Genomic DNA, 25,291 nt, shown 5'->3' with positions numbered 1-25,291 from the left:
ATTATCATAAGTAATATACAAATAATTATTATAAGCTCTGTGAGTTCATCCTCTCAGTCTGCTGCAGAGTGTTCCAGCTTGTATTTATACTAGCCGCTCTGTATGCAGCTTCTGACAGGCTGCACAAGGAGCCCCGTATCTCCGGAACCATAGATGATAGCAGCCCCATATTTTAACCAGTACTGGATATTTAGCTACATACCCCCCAAATGTGGGGTCTCTGTGACTCCTGATCGCTGAGCTACAATCCTTGAAGTCAATCTTTTATTTTATTTTTTTAATTTTTTATTTTTTGGGGGGCAAATGGGCCTATCTTGAGAAAGGGGCCTAGAGCTACAGCTCCAATAGCCCCTGTGTTAATCAGGCCCTGAGACCCCCCCAAAATGGAAGAAGACCACCGGAGCTGTGCAATAAATTATTTTAAAAACATTTGTTGTGTTTTTTTTTTTTACACTTTTTTTCACAGGTGAATGGGTAGGGGTACATGATACCCCATACTCATTCCCATAGGGTGGGGGGCCGGGATCTGGGGGCCCCCTTATGAAAGGGGGCTCTCGGATTCCGATAAGCCCCCCGCCCGCAGACCCTTGTCCTCATCAACATGGGGACAAGGTTCTTTGGGGTGGGGAGGCCACTCGCTCGTCCCCACCCCCTTTCCTGACCGGCCAGGTCGTGTGCTCGGATAAGGGTCTGACATGGACCTTGGGGAGACCCCCACACCGTTTTTTTGGCGTAGGGCTTCCCCTTTAAGTCCATACCAGGTGACGGGACAGCAAGGTGTCGCCCATTGGAGGCGGCGACATTGACCTCCTGCGCTAGTGAAAAATTAACGGATTTTTCTCCGTGTGAGCAAGTCCGTTCATTTCAAAAGTCCGGTGGACTAGCACACAGACGGTCGGATTGTCCGCTGCACTCGCAGTCTGGCGGACAATTTTTGAGTCCAAACTATTTTCTAAGTCCGCCGGACTTTTGGGAAAAAAAAGTCAGCCGGAGCCCACACACGGATAGTCTGATCATGTGTATGCGGCATCAGAAAACCTAACCATGTTCTAATTCTCCCCCAGTATTTACCAATCTGGGAAAAAGGGTTTTGGCTGAATTTGCACTTAACATCCCAATAAAAAAATAAAAAAAAACCCAAGAAACAAAAAAAGTAAGAATACATTTGTTTAATGTTCTTCTATGAGAACATATTTTATTTAATAAATGAAATAAATAAAAGACATTAATAAAATCTCCAAATCCATTATATAAAACTATTTACATATTTAGAACATTTATTCCAGTTTGGCTATCTTTTCACATGCTGACTGTATCTTTCATGAAGTAAGTGACGGTATCCTCTGAACCGAACTGACATACCTAACTGCACTACCCGGTATGCGATATGAGGTTTTGTTTTAAGATACCATATGTACACAGATATGGGGGAAAAAAATAGGCTTTTAAAAGTATTCTTATCTTAAGCAGCTTTTGTTTCTGAACTACAGTCGTTACAAAACCCATGTGTATGATGTATTGATGGTGGTTTGTCATTTTGGCTCACAATCTTTCAGTTCCAACGCTGCTGCTGCTGCTATATTTCTGTTTGCATTCAATTGCCTTACGCAAGGTCTGCAGAATGACCTCCACATTGTTCAGCACATTGTATTCTGTCAGATTTATCAGTTTCTCAAAATCTTCGTCTTCGTATGTTAATCGGAACACATTGTAAGGTGAAAAGAGGCCAGAAAGGGGAACATTTCCTTCCTCCTTCTCCTGATCGGTTTCCCTCTCGACGCCTGCAAAGAAATAAAGATGGTGACAAATGGAGTATTCCATAGGTGTGTGTTTTTCTCTGATGATGCATTCACACCAGGGAAGAATAGCAGTGATTCATGACAAGAGAGGGATCATTTTATTTTGTTGGAAACAATTATTTGGTGATGCTAATACATGGTCTATTGATCTGTAAATTGTATTATTCATAGCAATAAAATCCACTTCAAAGAGACTATGCCACTTTAACAATGCTGAAGACAGTAAAAAGTGATGCAGGTATGTGCAAGCACTTCATATCTATTGGCTGGTTTAACTGGGCAAAGCCCCACCTCCACCGCTGGCCACCCGGAATTGCGGCCACAAGAGACAGAACAGGGATCTGTGTGTGTAAACACACAAATCCCGGTTCTGGCAGGAGAAAAAAGACAGATTGGGTGGTTCCTATCAGTTAGTGATCACACACTGAGGGAGCAAAACATTTAACCCCTTGCTCGCCCCCTAGTGTTAACCCCTTCCCTGCCAGTGACATTTATACAGTCAGGAGTTCTGACAGGTCCCCAGAAACTAGGTAATAGGAAATAGAAATCGGTTAGGAAATAGGTTAGCAATAGCAGATTTCATATTTCTTATATTACAGGTAATACAGACAAGAACAAATACATGATGGAGGTTATTAACCTTCACAAATGTACTTGCTGTCTGTTAATTTCTCCTTGTGCACAAACAGTTTGTAAGGGGGGACACTGGAGACACAGAAAGCAATAAAAGTATTTCCTAAGAGAAATATGGGGACTGCCATTGCCATCCTTGCCAAAATACTAATTGCCTGGCTATCAAGCCAACCCTCTGGCTTTAGTAATTCATTAGTCAATGACCTGGAATAAATAAGCATCATAAGCCCTTGTACACACGGTCGGACATTCCAACAACAAAATCCGTCGGATTTTGTCCGACGGATTTTGTCCGAAACCGGTGTTGCATACACACGGTCGGACAAAGTTGTCGGAAAATCCAATCGTACGTAACGTGATGACGTTATTTCGTTACGACGGGACTACGTTCAGGCTAGTAGCCAACAGCTTTGGTCTAGGAATTTGATCTGAGCATGCGTGGCACTTTGTTCGATCGGAATTCTCTACACACAATCGGACAAAGTCCGATCGGATCATGTTGTCGGAAAGTTTTATAGCCCAGCTCTAAAACTTTGTCTGTCAGATATTCCGACAGAAACAGTCCGATGGAGCCCACACACAGTCGGATTATTCGACAACATGGTCTGATCCGACATTTTCCGTCGGAATGTCCGACCGTGTGTACAAGGGCTAAGAGTCAGCATAAGAACTGGGACACTAGCATTTTCATATGGTAGCTCAGCCCAGACGTCCTCCATATGTTTTCAGATTCCTTTAAAGTGTATGTAAATTTTATCTTCCTTGCACCTTTTGGTCTGTTAAATATACTATTGAATATGTTATTTATAGATATATATAGGTTAGGAGTTCAGAGTTGTGTTGTCATCTCAAAGAGCAAGGTAGGAGCTCACTATACTTCTGGCACATTAACTGTATTATTTGTGCTTGCAGTGTGTTTAAAGGGATACAATAATGGAAAATGTGCATGCTTTCCAGAGAAGTGCTTGATATTAGTTTTGTGTAACTGATCTTTTAAAGTTTATCTCTAAGCAAAACTTTTTTTTTCTTTTTCGATAGAGTAGGAAGTTGTTCTCTGTCAAGTTTTTACTTGGTCCAAAGACGTGTTGGTGGAACGTGAACCTAGGTGGTTTTGAGAGGTGGTCTTAAACTAAAGACCACTCCTCCACCTTTCGTTTTTGGATATCTAAAATTGTTTATATTTTTTCCTTTTTGGAAGTACTAAGTGTACTTCCATTCCACCTGGACCGTGGCTCAGGATGACATGTCCTCTTGTGCGGCGAGCCCCCCAGCTTTCTTCTGGGACCTGTGTGTGTCCCAGAAGACAAGCTGGCCATTCACAAAGAGCCATGCGACTTGTGCACGAGCAGTAGGGAACTGGCAGTGAAGCCGCAAGGCTCCACTGCTGGTTTCCCTTAGTTAGAATGGTGGCGCATGCACCCGATCTGATGGACAGATCGGCCTCAGGGGGGCCAAAATCACGGGCTCCCTGGATATGTAAGTGTCCTTATTAAAAGTCAGCATCTACAGAGTGTGTAGCTGCTGACCTTAAAAAAAAAAAGTGTTTGTGGCTGGAACTCTTTAATATAAAATTCTTGAAGGCGGCTCTCTGCCAACCAGGGATTCCCTAAGGGTTCCTAGAGCAGTCAAAACATTAAAGGATAAAAATATATTAAAGGATAAATTATTATATTTTTATATAATATAATATTATAAATGATGAAAGCACCACAGGTTTGCACTAAATTCAGTAAAAGTTTACTTATCTTGAGAACCGGTCAAAGATTATAGCCATCATGCTTTGGGGGCTCACAAAAAACAAGGATTTGAATAATTCTAAAATAAAAAGTACTTGTTTTTATGATTGCTGTCCAGTATCCCCTATTATTTACTAGTAGACATGTGCTCACTGAAATATTTTGTTTCGGAATTTCGTTTTATTTTGTTTTATTTAGTTACTCCGAAATTATTTTTTATTTATTTTGTTTCGTTTAAAAATGCATTCATCCGAAAATCTGAAATAATTAAGGTTGAATCTGTCATTAAAGGCTTACGGTGTCTGTCGAATGTTCTAAGAAGATTCGACGGAGCAGCTATCCTACATTTCCGGTCGAATGTTCCGCCTACAAGCTCTGGTAGAATTCTAATGTTGTATGACACTAGTAATAATTATATTTATTAATTATTATTACTAGTCAACCAACATTAGAATTCTTCTATAGCCTATGGGTGGAGCATTTGACCATCAATGTCCACTCACAGCGACTGCTTCGTTGAATCGCCATGTCGAATCTTTTCTCTCTATGTCGAATAATCTTGGACTAATAGAGTTAGGTTAGGTACATTCAACCTTTTTTGCTATTGTCTCTATAATGTTGAATCTTTTCTCTCTATGTCAAATCTTTTCTCTCTATGTAGAACAATCTTGAACTAATAGAGCTAAGGTTAGGCACATTCGACCACAGGTTCGATGGGCACAGATCGCTATAGTCAGCATCATGTCAAATCTCCTATCTATATCGAACTGTTGTCGCAACAAAAACGAAAATAAAGCATTTGTTTATGTCAGATCTTTCGGTTTTCGGATTCTGCAGGTTCGTTATCGTTTGTTAAAACGATAATGAAAATACCCGAAATTTCAACCAAAATGTATTCAAATGAAAACGAATGCACATGTCTATTTACCATCACCTAAACCTTTTTAAAGGGAAGATCTGTTAATCCCTATAGCGCTGGCTATAATCTGTGACCTGTTGACAAGATAAACTTTTACTGGACCTAGTACAAGTTTTTATTGCTGTCTGTGTCGATATTGGGGAAATTCACTCTGCTATTTGTACTGTGACCATTGTCATAGAGGCAGAGAGTAACAGGGAAATACAAAACATTAGAGTTGTCCTCAGAACAACAGGTAAGGTGACATATTCTAATATGAAATGTTTAGGGATTTCTCATCACTTTCAGATTTCTTCTAACTTCCTTTCACATCTCACAGACAGCAAGTGAATGTAAATTTCCCTATTGGTACACAGGCAGCAAATGAAACAACCTGATATGTTTTAACCCTTCCCTACTTTATCAAACATGAAAAAAGAGTTCTGGCTATACATATACTTTAACAATGGATATTTGCAGGGATGGACCCTGGATGTCATGTGCGGCAAAGTACCTTTGTAATACCACAAAGTCTACAAAGGTACTCACGGGGAAGTGTCCTGCTGCTCGGAATATGGATGGTTCTATAATAGAGTATGTCAAGGCAAAATAAATAAAACAATATATTTCAGTTATAAAAGCTCCTTTAAGTAGTTTATGTCTATGTTCCTGCCTACTTTTGATATTGGTGTGATGTTGCATTCTCCATAATAGTAGGGCGACCTTGAAACAGTCACAGTGTGCAGTCCTACAATCTTAAGAACAGAAATCTTACCACCATTGTCCCTTAAAAAATATACAAGAAACCTGTCGAGGCTTAACCTCCCCAGCATCTACTTAACACTGAACTATCAGTTGTGGTGGTGGACTGGCTCTTTACCTCAATGGCAGACAAAAAATTGAACTCTTTAGGGAGGGATACATTACCTGGTTGTTTGTACTTCTTGAATGTGTCATTTACTAATGGAAAGTGCATGATGATGGGAAAGTCTGGGTACTCGCACTCCGAGAAAACGTAGCATTCTTTAGGGTTCTCCCTGTCCTCGGCAGTTACCTCAATTTTGGGGAAAAATAGCTTGTGAGCAGTACAGTATTCTTCAGTTTGCACCACTGACTGAAATGACAGAAATGCACATTATCTTCAGAATTATTGCACAGTTAAACCAGAATTATCAAAATGCATAAATGCTTTATTCTATATTATCCCCCTGTGGTTGCTGAAGAAATAAGCTACTAGCTGGAAGCTGCTGCAATTGTAAAATGAGCTCTGCTCATATGTAACAAGGGACAAGCGTGCACCCAGTAAGATTTGCTCTCAACCATTGCCATTTGCTGTAACATCTCCCTTTTTCATTGTCCACAGCCCTAGATCCTATAACCCACTATCACTTTATGTCTCTGGATCAGATTATAATTGCAAGGCTAGCTAAAAGCAATTATTCATTGTTGCAGCACACTTCACTTATAGCAGCCACCTTGTTTTATGTGTGCTTACTCCATAGCCAGGTGCCTCCAGAAAACGATGTGCTAAATTACTGGATGTAAGCGAAGCAGATGCTTCCAAATTGGGTCAGTACGCAAGCGTAAAGGTGGATAGCAGAGGTTCCTAAACCGTGCCAGATGAAGTTAAAGTTAAGGACAAAGGACAGTTCTGCGGATAGCGTCATTGATTCTTAGTGCAGGAACGGCAATCTGAATTTTGGTGCTGCCCGAAACTGCATCCCTACTGGTCAGATGTCTTAAACACTCTTAACAGAGTTTTTCAAAGCACAGAACCCCTCGACCCAAAGTGCTGTTTTCTTGGTATGCTTAATCATCAAGTGCCCAAGGAGATGAGAGTGGCATTCTCCTGCATCCTTTTGCAGGCCCGCAAAATGCTTTTAATTATTTAGAAAATCCCCCATCAGTTAAGCAATGGGTGACCCATATAGGTAATACCCTTATTTTCAAAAGGTATGTGTACCAACATAGAGGTTGCCCAGGTAAATTCGAAAAGCTTTGGGCCCCCTGGCTCGATACTCCGGGACTAGGTCCTATGGAAATAGTTAAAATTAGGCTTCAAAAATGTCTTTTTAGCAATTCTACTGTATAAAGGGATACACTGAAACTTTTAGAACATTTGAATGAATTAAATGTTTCTAGGCCATTCTCTGGTCTTAGAATTTATTCCCTGAGTGGACTGAATGCAACTCATGATATTTCATGATTCATTGTTGATATGCTCTGAATTGCAATATATCTTTTGTATTGCCACCGGATTGTTAATGTTTTTCTTGGTTTATTAAAAGCTTTTTTGATTGAAAAAAAAAATGTAGGGCTGGAATAATTAATCAAAAACGAAATTGTGCCACGCATGTAAGGAACGACAGAGTGAGAGCAAGAATTTTAGGGCCATAATTTAAGGTTAACTCTAAATCAATAACCTGCAAAAGCTTTTAAAGTGTCACCTATGAGCAATTTGGGGTACCGACATTTTTGCTTACCCACAGGTGCACAAAATTTTAAGGGTTGACATGTTTGGTATCTATTTACTTGACGCAACCCCATCTGCTATAATTTACAAAAAAAGTGGATAATTTATGGTGCTTGTGTGCACCAAAATTCATTTTAGTGTTTTCCTAAAAAGGTGTGTTTAATAAACAATTGCACAAATACTGTATGCTGTGAAATAAAAAAAATTTAACTTCTACCATTTTATTCTACAGGGCCTCTGCTTTCAAAAAATCTATAATTGTTTGGGGGTTTTAAATAAATCTCTAGCAAAATAAACTTGAACGTGTGCAAAAAATTTTAACATTTTCCCAAGTATAAAAGTGGTTAACCAATCTGTCATACTGACCGATGTGAGCAGAGACAGGCTTTGAGAGGAAAACTCGTGTGTTGTCTTTTTACTACTTACTTTAAATTTATCTGAGAGTCCATAATCAAATGACATAATCATGTTCACTTTGCGTTCTTCTCGTAACAGTGGTGGGAAGCTTGCATTGATGTAATATGCACAATCCACCAGGCAGAGATCTTCTGAATTGGGAGTCAGCTTGTTAGGGGATTTGTCTAATTCTGTGCCTAGAACAAACATTTCATTATTGGTGATTAACACTGGTAAGATTATCCTGAAATCTCCTCCTCCATATATAAACTGTAGTGCTCATGTGACACAAACAATCTTGGCATGTGCCAGTTCCAATCGTTAGTTCAAGATTAACTTTTTACTGCCAAATCCATATACATCTCTAAACGCTGATGAAAGGCCAAGGATTACCCCCAAATGCATTGGTTTTATGTACAGTTCTCGTTTGATTTTACAGCGGAATAAATTTGTATCTAGATTACAATATTATGGTGTGGTGTTTCAATTCTATATCTACTTCCAGTTACAGCACTAGGTGGTAGCAGAACCCTTTTGGTGTGCAAAAGCTTCCAGCTAAGTGCCCTAACATGACGTATCAATGTTGCCTCCACTCCAGTTGGTGAGAATGCAAAAGTTTTAAGCATCCAGCGTCATTGGGCATGTTATTACAACGCACACGTGCAAACGTGTCCTTTGCACCTTGGTGCCCTGTGGTGCCATTTATTCTTACACACCAACGCACTCTAAAAATGCATCACACTACAGCACAGTACAATGCTTGTCCTATGCTTTACGCTGTCTGTAGCATGTTTAATTTTGGATCGGATTACTCCTGCAATATATACAGAATTCTTGAAGCTAAATTGAACCTTCAGTTTAAATTTGCTAAATACATTCCAGGTGCATCACAACAAAAAAGTGTTCAATGATTTCGTTTATTTTATTTTTAAAGCAGCCACAGCCTAGTAGAAAAGTCTGTCTTATGCCAGCGTCTGCAGAGTGGGACACTTGATTTCTGTGTGGAAGCAGTGATCTCTCTGCAGAAGTCTGAAAATGGGGAGGGGCTACTTATTGACATCACATGGCCACTTCCATTTTTGGAGTTGGTGGCCATTGGAGTAAGTGCATTATTGTTTTTTGATGTATACAGAGTGGATACTGTGATGAGAAGACTTGATGGAGCTGTGTTATCCATAGAGAATTGCTGTGATGTCTTAGCCCTTGTACACACGGTTGGAGAATCCGTCAGAATGTGTCCTATCGGACCGTGTTGTCGGATAATCCGACTGTGTGTGGTATGCATCAGACTGATTCCTTTGGAATATCCGTCGGACCCAATTTTCCAACATGTTGGAAATATTTTCCGACCAACTGGGCCGATCGGACATACTCCGATCATGTTTAGAGAATTTTGATCAGACCAAGTGCCACGCATGCTCAGATCAAATTCCTACATAAAAGCTATTGGCTACTAGCCTGAATGTAGTCCCATCGTAACGAAATTACATCATCACCTTCTGAAAGATCGGGTTTTTCGCCAACTTTGTTCAACCGTGTGTATGCAACAGTTTCGGACAAGATCCGACGGACAAAATCCGACGGGCAAAATCCGACGGATTTGGTTGTGGAAATCTCCGACCGTGTGTACAGGGGCTTACAAATGTTACAGTGGGAAAATAAGTATTTGATCTCCTGCAGATTTTGTATGTTTACCCACTTGCAAAGAATTGAAGGGTCTATGATTTTTATCATAGGTGTATTTTAAATGATAGAGACAGAATATCAACCAAAAATCCATAAATAACACAATACAAATGTTATAAATTGAGTTGCAGTTCAGTGAGTAAAATAAATATTTGATCCCCTATTAACCAACAATAATTCTGGCTCCTACAGACTGGCTACAGTGTGTGCTCATGTGGTACACAGATTAGTCCTATTAATTTAAGAAGGTACACCTAACGACAACTCAAACAGGCGACTGTTGGAGCGATTATTTGCAAATGGAAGAAATAAATTTTTTTCCATCAACCGCCCTCAGTCTGGCGCTCCATGCAAGATTTTGCTTCACGAGGTAAGGATGATCCTGAGAAAAGTGAGGGATCAGCCCAGAACTACATTGAAGGAGCTTGTAAATGATCTCAAGGCAGTTGGGAGCACAGTCACCAAACAAATCATTGGCAACACAATACACCGCCATAGATTGAAATCCTGCAGCGCCCACAAGGTCCCCCTCCTCAAGAAGGCACATGTACAGGCCTGTCTGAAGTTTGCCAATGAACATCTAAATGATTCTGAGAAGGTTTGGGAGAAAGTGATGTGATCAGATAAGACCAAAATTGAGCTCTTTGACAGTAAAGCCCCATACACACTATTAGATTTTCTGCTGATTTTTGTCTTCAGATTTACCAAAACCATGTAAGGCAAGGGCCTGCCTGATCGCATACACATTGAAATGCCTAAGGTTTGACCTCATATTATATGGTTTTGGTAAATCTGAAAGAATAAATCAGCAGAAAATCTGATCTGACCCTAAGAACACCATCCCAACTGTCAAGCACAGAGGTGGAGACATTATGCTTTAAGGCTGTTTCTCTGCTAAAGGTACAGGCTGACTTTGGGGGATCAATGGACAGGGCCATGTATTGTAAAATCTTGGATGATAACCTTCTTCCCTCAGCCAGAACACTGAAGATGGGTCACGGATGGGTCTTCCAGCATGACAATGACCCAAAACATACCGACAAGGCAACAAAGGAGTATCTAAAAAAAGCACATTAAGGTCAGGAAGTGGCCTAGCCAGTCTCCAGTCCATGAACCTATAGAAAATTTATGGAAGGATTTGAAACTTCGAGCTGCCAAGTGATAGCCAAGAAACCTTAAGGATTTAAAAAAGATCTGTAAAGATTGGGCCAAAATCCCTCCTGAGATGTGTGCAAACCTGGTAACTAACTACAAGAATGTCTTACCTCTGTTCTTGCAAATAGGGGCTTCTCCACCAAGTACTAAGTCATGTTTTGCTTAGAGATCAAATATTTGTTTACTTACTGAAGTGCAACTCAATATATAACATTTGTATCATGTTTTTTTCTGGATTTTTGGTTGATATTCTGTCTCTATCATTTAAAATATACCTATGATAAAACATATAGACCCTTCATTTCTTTCTAAGTGGGCAAACTTACACAATCTGCAGGGGATCAAATAATTATTTTCCCCACTGTAGCTGCTGTGCCAAAGTTTTAAAATGGTGAGTGTATTATTGACTTCAGTCACAAGTGGTGGTGATTTCTCTCCTTGGATGGTGGAAGCACACATGAAAAGTGGGAACTTTTAAAGGATTTGGACTATCTGTTTCTAGTTGACTGCTGCTTATTATCATAATTTCTATATTCTGCATTTTTATTTTATTTAGCATTTTCTGTTTTTTGTATACTTACCTATTGCTAGCTGCCTTTATACCATTATATCTAGCACTGACTATTCCATATATACAAGAGGCCTGAAAATGCCCCTACTGAGGCAGACCTTTAGCTCTGTAACCAACAAAGCTCAGGCTTCCTGCTGATTGGAGTAGGGGGCATTTCAGACCTCTGCAATAGGATCACTCAAAACAGAAGGGGTCCCACTCTGCAGCTGCTGGCAGGGGACAGGCATTTCAGCTAGGGCTGTGGTTGGTGTTTAAAAATGGCAAAATATAACTTAACAACTGGGGTAACTGGCGCTACCTATTTAACAAAAAGGAATAATAGTTCTCAATACTTAGAAGAGAAATGTATTTTAGAGGAAAAGTCTCAAAAAAATGCCAGCAGGTCCAATAAAACCAACGACCTATTTCACAACTAATAGTCTCATATATCCAATTGCTACCACATGAAGATAATATCCGATGGAAGCCACAATGCAATCCTTTAGAACCCACTAACTTCAATTCCCTACAAGAAAAAACACGCAACCTCTACCAAAATCGTATACAGTCGCATGGGTTGACCTATTGCGACTCGGACACGATTATGGCAAGTGTAATTATTATCTAATATATTTATAACCGTATTCGGAAACTCTATATAATTTACCAAAAAAATTCTTTTCTAAATCCTGTGAAGAAAAACTGAATAGCATAAACAGTGATACTTAATGTGACTATAACCTTAGAATCGCATGAGTGTTAAAATATGGTTATATCCAACAACTTACAGCTAGAATAGTAAATAAATCTAATGTGAAGGTACAAAAACTCTTGAGAAAAAATCTATATAAAGTGCATTAAAAGTGTACGTGAAAAATCAAGAAATTAAATTGCAAAATATATAACGCAACCAATACCCAAAATAAATCGCAAAACCTGAAAAATATATGATAAAAAAATATATATAAATAAAAATATATATAAATCAAAAGTGAACCTCAAAATATAAAAATAATTATAAAAATAAAATTAATAAAAATAAAAATAAAAATAAAAGTGATGATATAGTGTCCAATTGTCCAAAGAAATCTTCAAAAATATAAGTCCAGCAATAAATGTTTCATAAAAGTGACTTTTGTGCTTGTTGTGCAATCTTCAAAGTGACTTCCGTGCTCCCCCACAAGGTGCCCCACTCACCAGAAGAATACACCCCTGCAGGGGTAATTCGCCTTTTAATCAAATCTGAAGAAATCCATCTCCTTGGCCCGTATATTGTATAATCATTCGTATCCAGAAGGAAATTCCATTTATATCCTAGCAGTAAAAAGGGTCGCTGGTTCAAATCCCAACCATGACACTACCTGCCTATAGTTTGCATGTTCTCCCTGTGACTGTGTGGCTTTCCTCTGGTTTCCTCTCACACTCCAAAGACATGCATAGTTTGCATGTTCTCCCTGTGACTGTGTGGCTTTCCTCTGGTTTCCTCTCACACTCCAAAGACATGCAGGAAGGATATCCTTCCTGCATGTCTTTGGAGTGTGAGAGGAAACCAGAGGAAAGCCACACAGTCACAGGGAGAACATGCAAACTATAGGCAGGTAGTGTCATGGTTGGGATTTGAACCAGCGACCCTTTTTACTGCTAGGATATAAATGGAATTTCCTTCTGGATACGAATGATTATACAATATACGGGCCAAAGAGCTGGATTTCTTCAGATTTGATTAAAAGGCGAATTACCCCTGCAGGGGTGTATTCTTCTGGTGAGTGGGGCACCTTGTGGGGGAGCACGGAAGTCACTTTGAAGATTGCACAACAAGCACAAAAGTCACTTTTATGAAACATTTATTGCTGGACTTATATTTTTGAAGATTTCTTTGGACAATTGGACACTATATCATCACTTTTATTTTTATTTTTATTAATTTTATTTTTATAATTATTTTTATATTTTGAGGTTCACTTTTGATTTATATATATTTTTATTTATATATATTTTTTTATCATATATTTTTCAGGTTTTGCGATTCATTTTGGGTATTGGTTGCGTTATATATTTTGCAATTTAATTTCTTGATTTTTCACATACACTTTTAATGCACTTTATATAGATTTTTTCTCAAGAGTTTTTGTACCTTCACATTAGATTTATTTACTATTCTAGCTGTAAGTTGTTGGATATAACAATATTTTAACACTCATGCGATTCTAAGGTTATAGTCGCATTAAGTATCACTGTTTATGCTATTCAGTTTTTCTTCACAGGATTTAGAAAATAATTTTTTGGGTAAATTATATAGAGTTTCCGAATACGGTTATAAATATATTAGATAATAATTACACTTGCCATAATCGTGTCCGAGTCGCAATAGGTCAACCCATGCGACTGTATACGATTTTGGTAGAGGTTGCGTGTTTTTTCTTGTAGGGAATTGAAGTTAGTGGGTTCTAAAGGATTGCATTGTGGCTTCCATCGGATATTATCTTCATGTGGTAGCAATTGGATATATGAGACTATTCGTTGTGAAATAGGTCGTTGGTTTTATTGGACCTGCTGGCATTTTTTTGAGACTTTTCCTCTAAAATACATTTCTCTTCTAAGTATTGAGAACTATTATTCCTTTTTGTTAAATAGGTAGCGCCAGTTACCCCGGTTGTTAAGTTATATTTATTGTTGGAGAAACCCCAGTTGGGGGTTTTCTTTTTGTGGGGGGGGCTGCAACCTATAATTATACATATATATACTTCTTTTGAGCCCACCGCCTGGTTTTGTCTATCCTACACCCAGAGTTGTTTAGCGCGGTTTCTTCATCTTTTACAATAAAAATGGCAAAATGTATGCACACCTTTTGCTTTCATGTATCTGGAATGTATTTAACTAATTTAACTTAAAAGTTCAATTTGGCTTTAACTTCTGGTCAAAATGAACATAACTGCAACAAAATCTAAATATAGATATAGTTTTGTTAGTTTTAAATCTATATATATATATATATAGTTTGTCCTTCCTTTGGTCTGCTTTTTACATTCATCTTTTCAGAATAACTTCAATCATTTAAAGGGGTTGTAAAGGTTTGTTTTTTATTTTCTAAATAGGTTCCTTTAAGCTAGTGTATTGTTGGTTCACTTACCTTTTCCTTCAATTTCCCTTCTAAATGTTTTTTTTCTTTGTCTGAATTTCTCACTTCCTGTTTCTCCACAGTAAACTTCACACCATCATCCAAGCGGTGTTTAGTCAGCCAGAACAGCTAACGGAACAGCTTATTGAGGATGAACAGGAAGTGAGAATTTCAGACAAAGAAAACAAAGAAAAAAAAACATTTAGAAGGGATATCGAAGGAAAAGATAAATAAACCAACAATGCACTAGTTTAAAGGAACCTATTTAGAAAATAAAAAAAACTAACCTTTACAACCTCTTTAAATATAAAAGGTGCTCAAATACATTAAAAGGACAAATTACAGCAGGGAAAATAACAAGTCACTGCAGGCATGAGACAAACTTACAATCAACGGTACATAATTGCATAAACTTTGTACATTACATTGGACTTACAATCAAATGTACAGAAGCCATTCTGTGTAATGTAATTTGAATGCATCTGTAATCCTCGTAGGAAATTATGATGTTCTCCATCAAGAGGGCGGTTAGTAAGAATCCCTCGCACTCTGCTGCTGAACTCCCCCGCTGGTTGCAGAACACGCGTGCCCAGGCAGGCCGAGGCTCTTTTCCTCTCTAGTGCTTCTTCATCCTCTGTGCAACACATACACCAAATTGTAACTATTACACTCTCTAGTTTTCAGCCAATAGATTTTAGCCAATATTTTTACAGTAGTCACCTTACAGCAGAATGAAAGAGAGCAGGGGTAGTGAGCATAAGCTGCACCAATAGCCATATGAAATACTTGCAGTGCAGTCTGGGGGAGATTTACTAAAACGGGTACACACAAAATCTGATGCAGCTGTGCATAGTAACCAATCAGCTTCTAAGATTTTATTGTTGTATCTTAATTGAACAAGCTTAGAAGTTAGAAGCTGATTTGTTACCTTGCATAGCTGCACCAGATTATGTGTGCACCAGTTTTAGTAAATCCTCCTCTATATGATAGACTAGGTAAAGAGCTACTCTGTAGTCTGTTACTAACCAGCAAATATGGATGGTATGCACCGATCAGCTATATTTTTATCACCACCCACCTAAAATTAAGGAGGTCCCCCTTTTGCTGCTAAAATAGTTCTAACCAGTCGAGGCATAAACTCCACTAGACCTCTGAAGGTATGGTGCGGTTGCCGTCCCTGAGAACACACAGCGATTACTGCTAGCAGCTATAATAGCCAATAACAATAATCACAAGTAAAATCCGACAGGCTGGTTGTACCCAAGTTGATAGATCAACTTGGGTACATTCAGCCTGCCCATGCATGGTTCGATTTTGGGCTGGTTCCTGCTGAACCGGCAGAGATTCAAACTGTCTATGGCCAGCTTAAGTTACAACTTGTGCCCTTCATATTTAGATTTGCCAGGTTTTCCCCTGTTTAACACTTGACATCCACAAGGCCATTTATAAACAGTTTGGATTTTAAGTGGTTAAAGAGAGTTTATGGCTGCAGCCATTAGCTTGGAATCATTTTTTCAGCCAAAGATTGGCAGTTCAATAAAAGTGATCTGGGGTGGCTCTACACATTTACATTGCTTCTGCAAAGAACCTTCCTGTAGTGGGTAGGTATCCTGGGTTCTTGCCACAGCTCTGCTCTCTATACAGCACAGTGATGATATCACTGCTACTTTTAAAATGTAACCACTGGACTTGCAATGTGGATTTATAACCATTGTGGTCATTAAAGAATATATATACGTTTTCATGCCCGGAGTTCAGCTTTAAGTTTTTGGATATTTTGTGCTTTTGTTTGTTTCAAGACTGCTTTTCTTCCAATACAAATCTTCTAGGATGCAATAATGCAAATGCATTGCAAATACAGGTAAACTGGACCTTCTGAATGATCGCAGAAGATCTCAAGCTCATGTCAAAAGCAAGCTGCATTTGCTCATCGAAAAACAGGCCATATAACTGTCCCCTACAACCTATTTTACATTGAATAAATAGAAGAGAAGAGAAGACATACCTAAGTCAAGCACATTGTCTCGGGTGAACCTGTGCCATAAGTCTTCTGAGCTTACAGCCTCATACCAGGCATCCAGCAGATTAACAGAGAAGACATTACTCCACATCCCTGTCAAAATAAAGCATGCATTATAATACAAGGATATTACATTACAATGTATTATTATTGATATCTGATAATGCTCTAGTGACAATTTAAAGGCAGTGGCAGTGCGTCCATAAAGGGCGCAGGAGCGCCGCCCCCTCTTTCCTGGCTCCGCTCTATCACCATAGATAGATCCATGCATTGCATGAATCTATCTATGGTCACCGCTGACACCCCCTATTCAGGTGTCCGGGCCCCCTTTTTGCGTAATAGGCCCAAAAAGGTGAACAACAGTGCGCAATGTTGTGCGTTCCATGTGCTCGAGTCTGTTACCTGTCAACCTGATTGGCTGAAATGTCAGGCACTGTGATTGGATGTCTGATAGATAGGACAGAAGAAGACATCAAGGAGCAAGCAGGACACCGCCGCTGACCCTCTGCGAGACAGGCAAGAGCCAGGTGATGCACACTGGCAGCATTCTATGGAGCACAGTAGTGGCAATTGATGGGCACACTGGCAGCATTTGATGGGGCAAAGTAGCGGCAATTGATGGGCACACTGGCAGCATTTGATGGAGCACAGTAGAAGCTATTGATGAGCACACTGGCTTCAATTGATGGGTACAATAACTGCATTTGATGGCACAGTGGCTGCGCTTGATGGGCACTGTGGATGCGTTTAATGGGCACTGTGGCTGCGTTTGATGGGCACTATGGCTGCGTTTGATGGGCACAGTGGCTGTGTTTGATGGGCACAGTGACTGCGTTTGATGGCACAGTAGCAGCATTTGATGGGGCACAGTAGTGGCAATTGATGGGCACATTGGCAGCATTTGATGGGGCAAAATAGCGGCAATTGATGGGCACACTGGCGGCATTTGATGGGGCACAGTAGCAGCAATTGATGGGCACACTGGCAGCATTTGATGGGGCACAGTAGCGGCAATTGATGGGCACACTGGCAGCATTTGATGGAGCACAGTAGTGGCTATTGATGGGCAAACTGGCAGTAATTGATGAGCACACTGGCATCAATTGATGGGTACAATAACTGCGTTTGATGGCACAGTGGCTGCGCTTGATGGGCACTGTGGCTGCATTTAATGGGCACTGTGGCTGCATTTGATGGGCACAGTGGCTGCGTTTGATGGGCACAGTGGCTGCGTTTGATGGGCACAGTATTATTTATTACTATTTATTTATTTATTTTTATGTTTTTGTTCTTTTTGTTTATTTATTTATTTATTTTTCTTTAATAATGTTTTTAATCATTTTCTTTTAATTCTCAGCACGCAGAGAGAGAAATTATAGAGTCAATTTGATGCTAATATATACTTGCCTTTTTATTATTCATCTCATTTTATTTTTAGCCGTTAGATTAAATTTAGGAATCTATTTTGTTATAAATAAATATTTGGTTTTTAACTTTTTATTCTTTTGATACATCTTAGCGAAGATTGCGAATGTATCAATGTGTATATGCACACTTCCGGTGTCACTAGCCCTCTGACCGTTCCGCAGTAAGCGTACCCGCTTTAAACCACCAGAACAATGTCCACTAGTCTATTTGAGGCAATACAACATTCTAAAAATGGCCGCATTTAGACTTCCGGTTACAATAAAATGGCCGCTATAACAATTAAATCTAGGGACACTTCCTTCTCTCTATCCATTCCCTGATGAAGTCACGTGACAGTGACGAACACGCGTCGGAAAGAGAGAGAGACACCAGAAGTGACGCCTGAGCGCACCGCTCGTTCTATGTATCCATTGCTATTTATTTGTGCTCCTAAATGTGAGTACCCTGCTGCTATTTTTTAATAAATTTAAATACAAAATTACTACACCATGAAGTATCATTTCTATGCTCTGTGAGGTACACCCGCCCTGGGAAAACACGGTTGGGAACGCAAGGAGACCCTTATTATTATTGTGATTACACTGTAACCTTACAGCTGTAAGGTAAGGGGACACTCATTCACCCACCGGATGGAGGGAAAGAAAGGATTACTACACTCCTGTGTTTGCATGATTTATGAAGCACCAACACTCGATTTTGTAATATTGTTGAAGTTTGCACTGGCAGCATTTGCACACTCAGCTTTATGGACTGCTTGTTTGATTTTTTTAACTATTTAAAGCACCAGCACACAATTTTTATTTATTTATTTATTTATTTGTTTTTTTGATTTTCTTGCTGCTTGCAGTGTTTGCACAAGGAAATATATAGATTGTACAGAGTATTAATCTATGTTTATTTGCTGCTATATATCTTTGTGTGGCTTTTCATTGGCACATTTAAGGTTTGACACTTGGCACTTTTATGTTATCAGCTATTTTATATAGATGCTTTTCTTGCAATTCTTGCACATATAAGTTTTGACACTTGGCACTTTCTTTATACTAATTGAGTTTTATCTTATTATATATGAGTACCCAGATCTCACTCAGTTTGGATTACTGTTACTAGTACTATTTCGGTTTATACCACGCATATCCTGTACTGTAATCCTATGTATATGCTAGACATAAGAGGTGACCATTGATACAACGTATTCATAATATATGTCCATTTCGACATCCCTATTTCATTTTTCTTGTTTCCATCTAAGTGATTAATCACTTCCTATTATATTTCCCTCATCTATTCCCTAATCTATTTCTCTCCCTTTTTCTTCTTTTTTCTCTATATACTGCGCGGCACTACCACACACAGATGATGGGCACAGTGGCTGCGTTTGATGGCACAGTAGCGGCAATTGATGGGCACACTGGCATCAATTGATGTGTACAGTAGCTGCATTTGATGGCACAGTGGCTGTGCTTGATGAGCACAGCAGCTGCTTTTGATGGGCACAGTGGCTGCGTTTGATGGGCACAGTAGCTGCACTTGATGGGCACAGTGGCTGCTTTTGATGGGCACAGTGGCTGCATTTGATGGGCACAGTGGTTGCATTTGATGGACACAGTGGCTGCGTCTAATGGGCACAGTGGCTGTATTTGATGGGCACAGTGGCTGCGTTTGATGGGCACAGTGGCTGCATTTGATGTCACAGTAGCAGCAATTGATGGGCACACTGGCATCAATTGATGGGTACAGTAGCTGCATTTGATGGCACAGTGGTTGCGCTTGATGAGCACAGAGGCTGCGTTTGATGGGTACAGTGGCTGCGTTTTATGGGCACAGTGGCTGCGCTTGATGGGCACAGTGGCTGCATTTGATGGGCACAGTGGCTGCATTTGATGGACACAGTGGCTGCGTTTAATGGGCACAGTGGCTGCGTTTGATGGCACAGTGGCAGCAACTGATGGGCACAGTGGCTGCAATTGATGGCATAGTGGCTGTTTGTTTGTGCCCCCCCCCCCCAAAGAATTTTGAGCACCAGCCGCCACTGTTTACAGGTATAATAGAAGCATATGACTCACCCAGAAGGAAGCAGATTCTGGACTCTGGAAGGTCTTTTGTTTTTCTACCCATAAAGAATTCACTGCCAAAGTCTTCGGACCGTATGAAGGCTCCATATTTCAGCAGTCCGACTTCATAAGGGGAAAATTCACACCATTCTAAAAAGGACACACCACAGATCTGTCATACAGTTCTGGATACTTTTCACGTTAAATATATAAATATTGTATTCTTTAGCACTAACATAAAGTAACAGGTGACTACAAGGAATAACATCATAATACATAGATAATATCTGTTCTACTTACTTTCAGAGGGTTTGTTCCATAGGCAGCTTGCAGTAATAATGCAATTGATTAGCCATTGAATAGTATTACAAGATTACATCTCTAGCACAGGTTTGAAATGAAAGTTTGTTGAAATTTGCATTCAACGCTTCCCTTAGCCCTTGTAACCATACCTTACCCCTTTGACCATGTCATTATCATCATACTGTGAATCTTTCACTTTGTCCATTCAGAGTTTATAACCATTTTTCACTCTAGTCAAAACCCCCAAAAATGTAGCTAAAGCTTTCAGCTAAATAGATGAAGTACCAAAAGATCCAAAATACTCTGCTGTACCCCTAAATACAGACTAATGAAATGTGGGAGTTCACCGCCCTAGAGTAATCACTTCTGAGTACAGCTGTCTCTGCAATTAGACAGGGTGCTGGCTCTGTTTGCAACAGAGATACTAGAAAAATAGAACGCTGGATAGCCGCACTCCAAAAAATTCACCTTTATTTTAAAAAATGCATATCAAGGCACTACAGGTCAATACAGACTAACTGCACAACTGTTCACACGTTTCACACCAGATATGGTGCTTAGTCATATGACTAAGCACCATATCTGGTGTGAAACGCATCAGAAGCTGTGCAATGCGTCTGTATTGACCTGTGATGCCTTGATATTCAATTTTTTAATAAATGTGAATTTTTTGAAGTGCGGCTATCCAGTGTTCTATTTTTCTAGTACCCCTAAATATACTCTTATGCCCCATACACACGGTAGGAAATTCCGATGGAAAAAGTCAGATCGGATTATGTTGTTGGAAAATCCGATCGTGTGTGGGCTCTTTTAGACTTTTTCTGTCGGAATTTCCGACAACAAAATCCGATTGGAATTTTTCCTATTGTGTGTAGAGAATTCCGACGCACAAACCGCCACGCATGCTCAGAAAAAATTTGGAGACGAAAGCTATTGGCTACTGGCCTCTACATAGTCCCATCGTACGTATTGTACGTCACCTCATTCCGAACTATCAGATTTTCCAACAACTTTGTTCGACTGTGTGTATGCAAGACTAGTTTCGGCCAAAATCCGTAAAAAAATCTGACTGATTTTGTGGTCGGAATGTCTGACTGTGTGTATGGGGCATAAGTCTCACAAAAGCAACTTTCCAAACAGTTCTTAATGTTTTAAATAGCTAAAATAGCTCATCCTATCTGCCTAAAAATTGCCTAACCTCTGCTCTTTAAGAAATCATTTACAATGTTCAGAAGCATGCCTCATTGTACAGATCACCACCCGCAATAGTGGTCACAACTCACCCAGCCTGCAGGCTATTAATGGTTGAGAATGAGAACTATCACCCAGGCTGGAGGAGACAAGTTGCCACCACTTCTGCTGGTGATGTATACCATGAGCAGGGGACATTGGTGACATCCTCAAGCACTAGATCTTGCAACAGTGTCCTACTGCAATTTCCTGAATAAAATGGCCCTTTCTTTTTATGATTTTTCTGCTCGTACCAACTGACCAAGGCAGTGCCGGGACAACGTCATCCAGCGCCCAGGGCAAAGATGCCAAACTGCACCCCCCCTCTCCCTTAGGGTTAGGCTCAGGGTGCCCCCTACCCCTGCAATATACCATTGCGCCAGGGGCAGCCACCCTCCTGCCCACCCCTTGTCCTGGCCCTGGACCAAGGCAACCATGTTAAGATAAGAGATATGATGCATTAGATTTCACATTCCCACCTTTATAATCCAATGTGGAGTTCTCGTTCGGTTTGACGTTCATGGACAGATATAAAGGGAGAGGGTTCTGTCCATTACACAGAGCTTTCCTCTGATCTGTCAGCTTACTTTCATTCACCTGTTTGCAGAAAAGACATAATTTAAATAAAGGATGTAAATATTTGTATTTGTTCATTTATTATGATTACAAAAGCTATTATGAAAGACAGTAAAACTTTCAGCGGTCATGTGGTAAAATGTTACTAAACCCAGGATCCTGCATTCACTATATCTGATCTCCCACAGTACACACAACATGGAAAAGCAACTATTTTAGTAAATACAAACTGCTAAATACCCTTTCTCATCAGCTGTATATAGCAGTCTTGTGACTTCTATCAGTGTCTGGTTAAAGCTTGAGTTGTCTTCTACTCTGACTGTCCTGACCCTCTCTGTCTGGACAGTGCTGATTCGCCCTGTGCCAATCACATGCATCCTCCCAAGAAAAAAAAAAAAAACTCTCTAGCAATACACACCAAACTGAGCATGTGCAGAGTCCTCCCAAGGCTCTGTTCTATCAGGTGATGAATTCAGGGACTGTGGAAGAAGGGGAAGATCCGAGAAGTCAGGATCAAACAGCTTTTTTACACAATGCAGAGGATTACCCCTAAGGCTGGATTCACACCTATACATTTTTAGTGTTTTTTGCATTTTGCAGATTTGCACTAAAGTCCATTTAACATGGTTTCCTATAGAACACGTTCTGTAGTGAAAAATCTGCAAAATTCAAAAAGCACTAAAAGTGCATAGGTGTGTGTCCAGCCTTAGGTTCCACAGTGAGTATATTGTAACAAGTACACTTTAGACTCCATTCACACCAATGCGTTTTTTCGTGCTTTTTGCAGCAATGCAGGACATTTTTTTAACATGGGTTCCTATGGAGCACATTCACATGAATGCATTTTTGTGCCTTGGAAAGGGTCAGGGACTTTTTTTGCCTTTTTGTTTCAATAGACTATTAGAAAATTTATTAGAAAAACAATAACCCAGAGACTGATTTTTAAAAATGACTTCTGAGGACGTTGTGTTAACTTGCTGTATCGTTTTGCTTTAACTAACTCCATAGTAAATTGTAGGATGATTAGGCGTAACCATATATGGTAGGACAAGACTGTACAGGAAACACTGATTATCCAAATAAAGTACCATTTTGTACCAGGCACGCTATCTGTGTTTCCTCAGCCAATAAAAGCATTGAGGCTATATTATTGTAGGTATTAGGAGAGGGTTGTACATCTCTTTGTGTGATTCTTACTGCATCTTTTGGCTTGTAAGCTTCATCCTTTTGTGTGACACATCAGAAATAAATTGTCTGATTCTCAATACACCTGGAGTTTGACTGATAACAAGAGAAGAATAATCAGACTTCAATCGAGAAGCAGTAGAAAAGCATGTAGATCAGTGGTCATCAACCCTGTCCTCAGGGCCCACTAACAGGCCAGGTTTTATATATTACCTTGGGGAGCTGTAGACTAGAATACTGCAATCACTGAGCAGCAAATTATATCAGCTATGATGTATTTCAGTTATTTTGCAAACCTGGCATGTTAGTGGGCCCTGAGGACAGGGTTGATGACCACTGATGTAGATGCAGTGCGAATTCACAGCGAATTTGCTGCGGATTCCGCACTGCATCAAAATCGCAGGTATTTCACACTATGCTCTGAGAACCGCTGCAAACTGTGAAATCGGACAGGAATCGGATTGCACGGGTGTGAATGCCCATGCAATCCGATTCCTGTCCAATTTCACAGTGCGGACCAAAAAAGGGTCCTGTACCATTTTGGTCCGAATGAGATTCAAATTCAGCCATACAAACTGTACAGACATTGCATGTGATCTGCACAGCAATGAGGTGCGAATCACATGCAATGTCTGTGTTCACACCAGTGTGAACTGGGCCTTAATCTGCACAACAACAAATTAGCCAAATAACAAACAAAAAAATCAGAAATGCAAAACGCATCAAAAACACGTGTACTAAGATGGAGAAAACACTGCTTAAATGTTCAAAAGCAACATGCATAGGTGTAAATCAAGCCTTACTGCATATACAGACTGATTTGACTGTTGTGGGTTTAGTAACACTTTAAGGCCAGCTTAACATTGAGGCGGTTTTCAGGCGTTTTAGCCTAAATAACGCCTGAAAACCACCTCCCATTTAGGGATGAGCTTCGTGCGAATTCCGAACTTTAAGGGCCATTCGCACCAAATTCGTGTGGCGCACACGGCCCAAAATGCACTGCGATGGCGCAGTGCATTGCTGGCTCATGATTGGCCAAGCATGCACTGTGACCCCGCATGCTTGGCCAATCACAGCGCTGGCAGCGAGGAGAGCCATGATTGGCCACAGGCAGGATGCCTGTGGCCAATCATAGCTCAGGCTGTGTAGTACACGCCCCACACTATATAAGGCCGCCAGCGCGGCGGCCTTGTGTAGTGTGTTGGCATCTGTAGCAGTTAATGGGTGTTCTGTGTACCTTCAACACAGTATACACCGATCGTTATCGGCCGATTTTTCGTTCTTGCTCTTCTGTAGTGGTTGTTGTCTGCGTGCCCTGACCGCAGTATACACCGCTATATTCACCTATATATCTAGCGATATATCTATCTTTTATAATAGAGCTGTCAGTCAGTGTTAGGAGATTGTGCGTGCTGTCTGCGTGCTCTGAACGCAGTATACACCGCTATATCCACCTATCTAGCTAAATATCTTGCTCGTTTTAAATAGAGCTTTCAGTCAGTGTTAGGAGATTGTGCGTGCTGTCTGCGTGCTCTGAACGCAGTATACACCGCTATATCCACCTATCTAGCTAAATATCTTGCTCGTTTTAAATAGAGCTCTCAGTCAGTGTTAGGAGATTGTGCATGCTGTCTGCGTGCTCTGAACGCAGTATACACCGCTATATCCACCTATCTAGCTAAATATCTTGCTCGTTTTAAATAGAGCTCTCAGTCAGTGTTAGGAGATTGTGCATGCTGTCTGCGTGCTCTGAATGCAGTATACACCGCTATATCCACCGCTATATCCACCTATCTAGCTAAATATCTTGCTAGTTTTAAATAGAGCTCTCAGTCAGTGTTAGGAGATTGTGCGTGCTGTCTGCGTGCTCTGAAAAAGACGGACGGCAAAACAAATTATACAGGGGTGATAACCCTTCCCTATGTTTTCCAAAAAGCTTAAAAATTGTTTTTTTGACTGGAGCTACACTTTAAAAATGTACCAGTTGAAAATTACAAACCGATTCAACTTAACACAACAAACCTACACAGTCCCTGTCTTGTTTGCACCGC

General features: G+C 40.1%; 1 protein-coding gene across 1 annotated transcript in view; it reads right to left on the bottom strand.

Moving 5' to 3' along the window:
* Nucleotides 1-1,229: 1,229 nt before the first annotated feature.
* The window catches only part of LOC143943041 (cytosolic phospholipase A2 delta-like), a 92,707-nt gene continuing 68,645 nt past the window's right edge, over nt 1,230-25,291 (bottom strand). The window contains exons 13-19 of the mRNA XM_077464536.1: nt 21,959-22,076; nt 19,959-20,096; nt 16,450-16,557; nt 14,881-15,078; nt 7,966-8,132; nt 5,994-6,180; nt 1,230-1,781 (exon numbers count right to left, since the gene is read on the bottom strand). Of these exons, the coding sequence (XP_077320662.1) occupies nt 1,543-1,781; nt 5,994-6,180; nt 7,966-8,132; nt 14,881-15,078; nt 16,450-16,557; nt 19,959-20,096; nt 21,959-22,076 (1,155 nt within the window). The 3' untranslated portion in view covers nt 1,230-1,542. The remainder of the gene's footprint in view (nt 1,782-5,993; nt 6,181-7,965; nt 8,133-14,880; nt 15,079-16,449; nt 16,558-19,958; nt 20,097-21,958; nt 22,077-25,291) is intronic.

This window comes from Lithobates pipiens, unplaced genomic scaffold (genome assembly GCF_037356315.1).
Source record: "Lithobates pipiens isolate NorthernLeopardFrog02 unplaced genomic scaffold, aLitPip1_a1.2 Scaffold_30, whole genome shotgun sequence".
In the NCBI taxonomy this organism is placed as follows: domain Eukaryota; kingdom Metazoa; phylum Chordata; class Amphibia; order Anura; family Ranidae; genus Lithobates; species Lithobates pipiens.
This window is presented reverse-complemented; position numbering and strand designations above follow the sequence as displayed.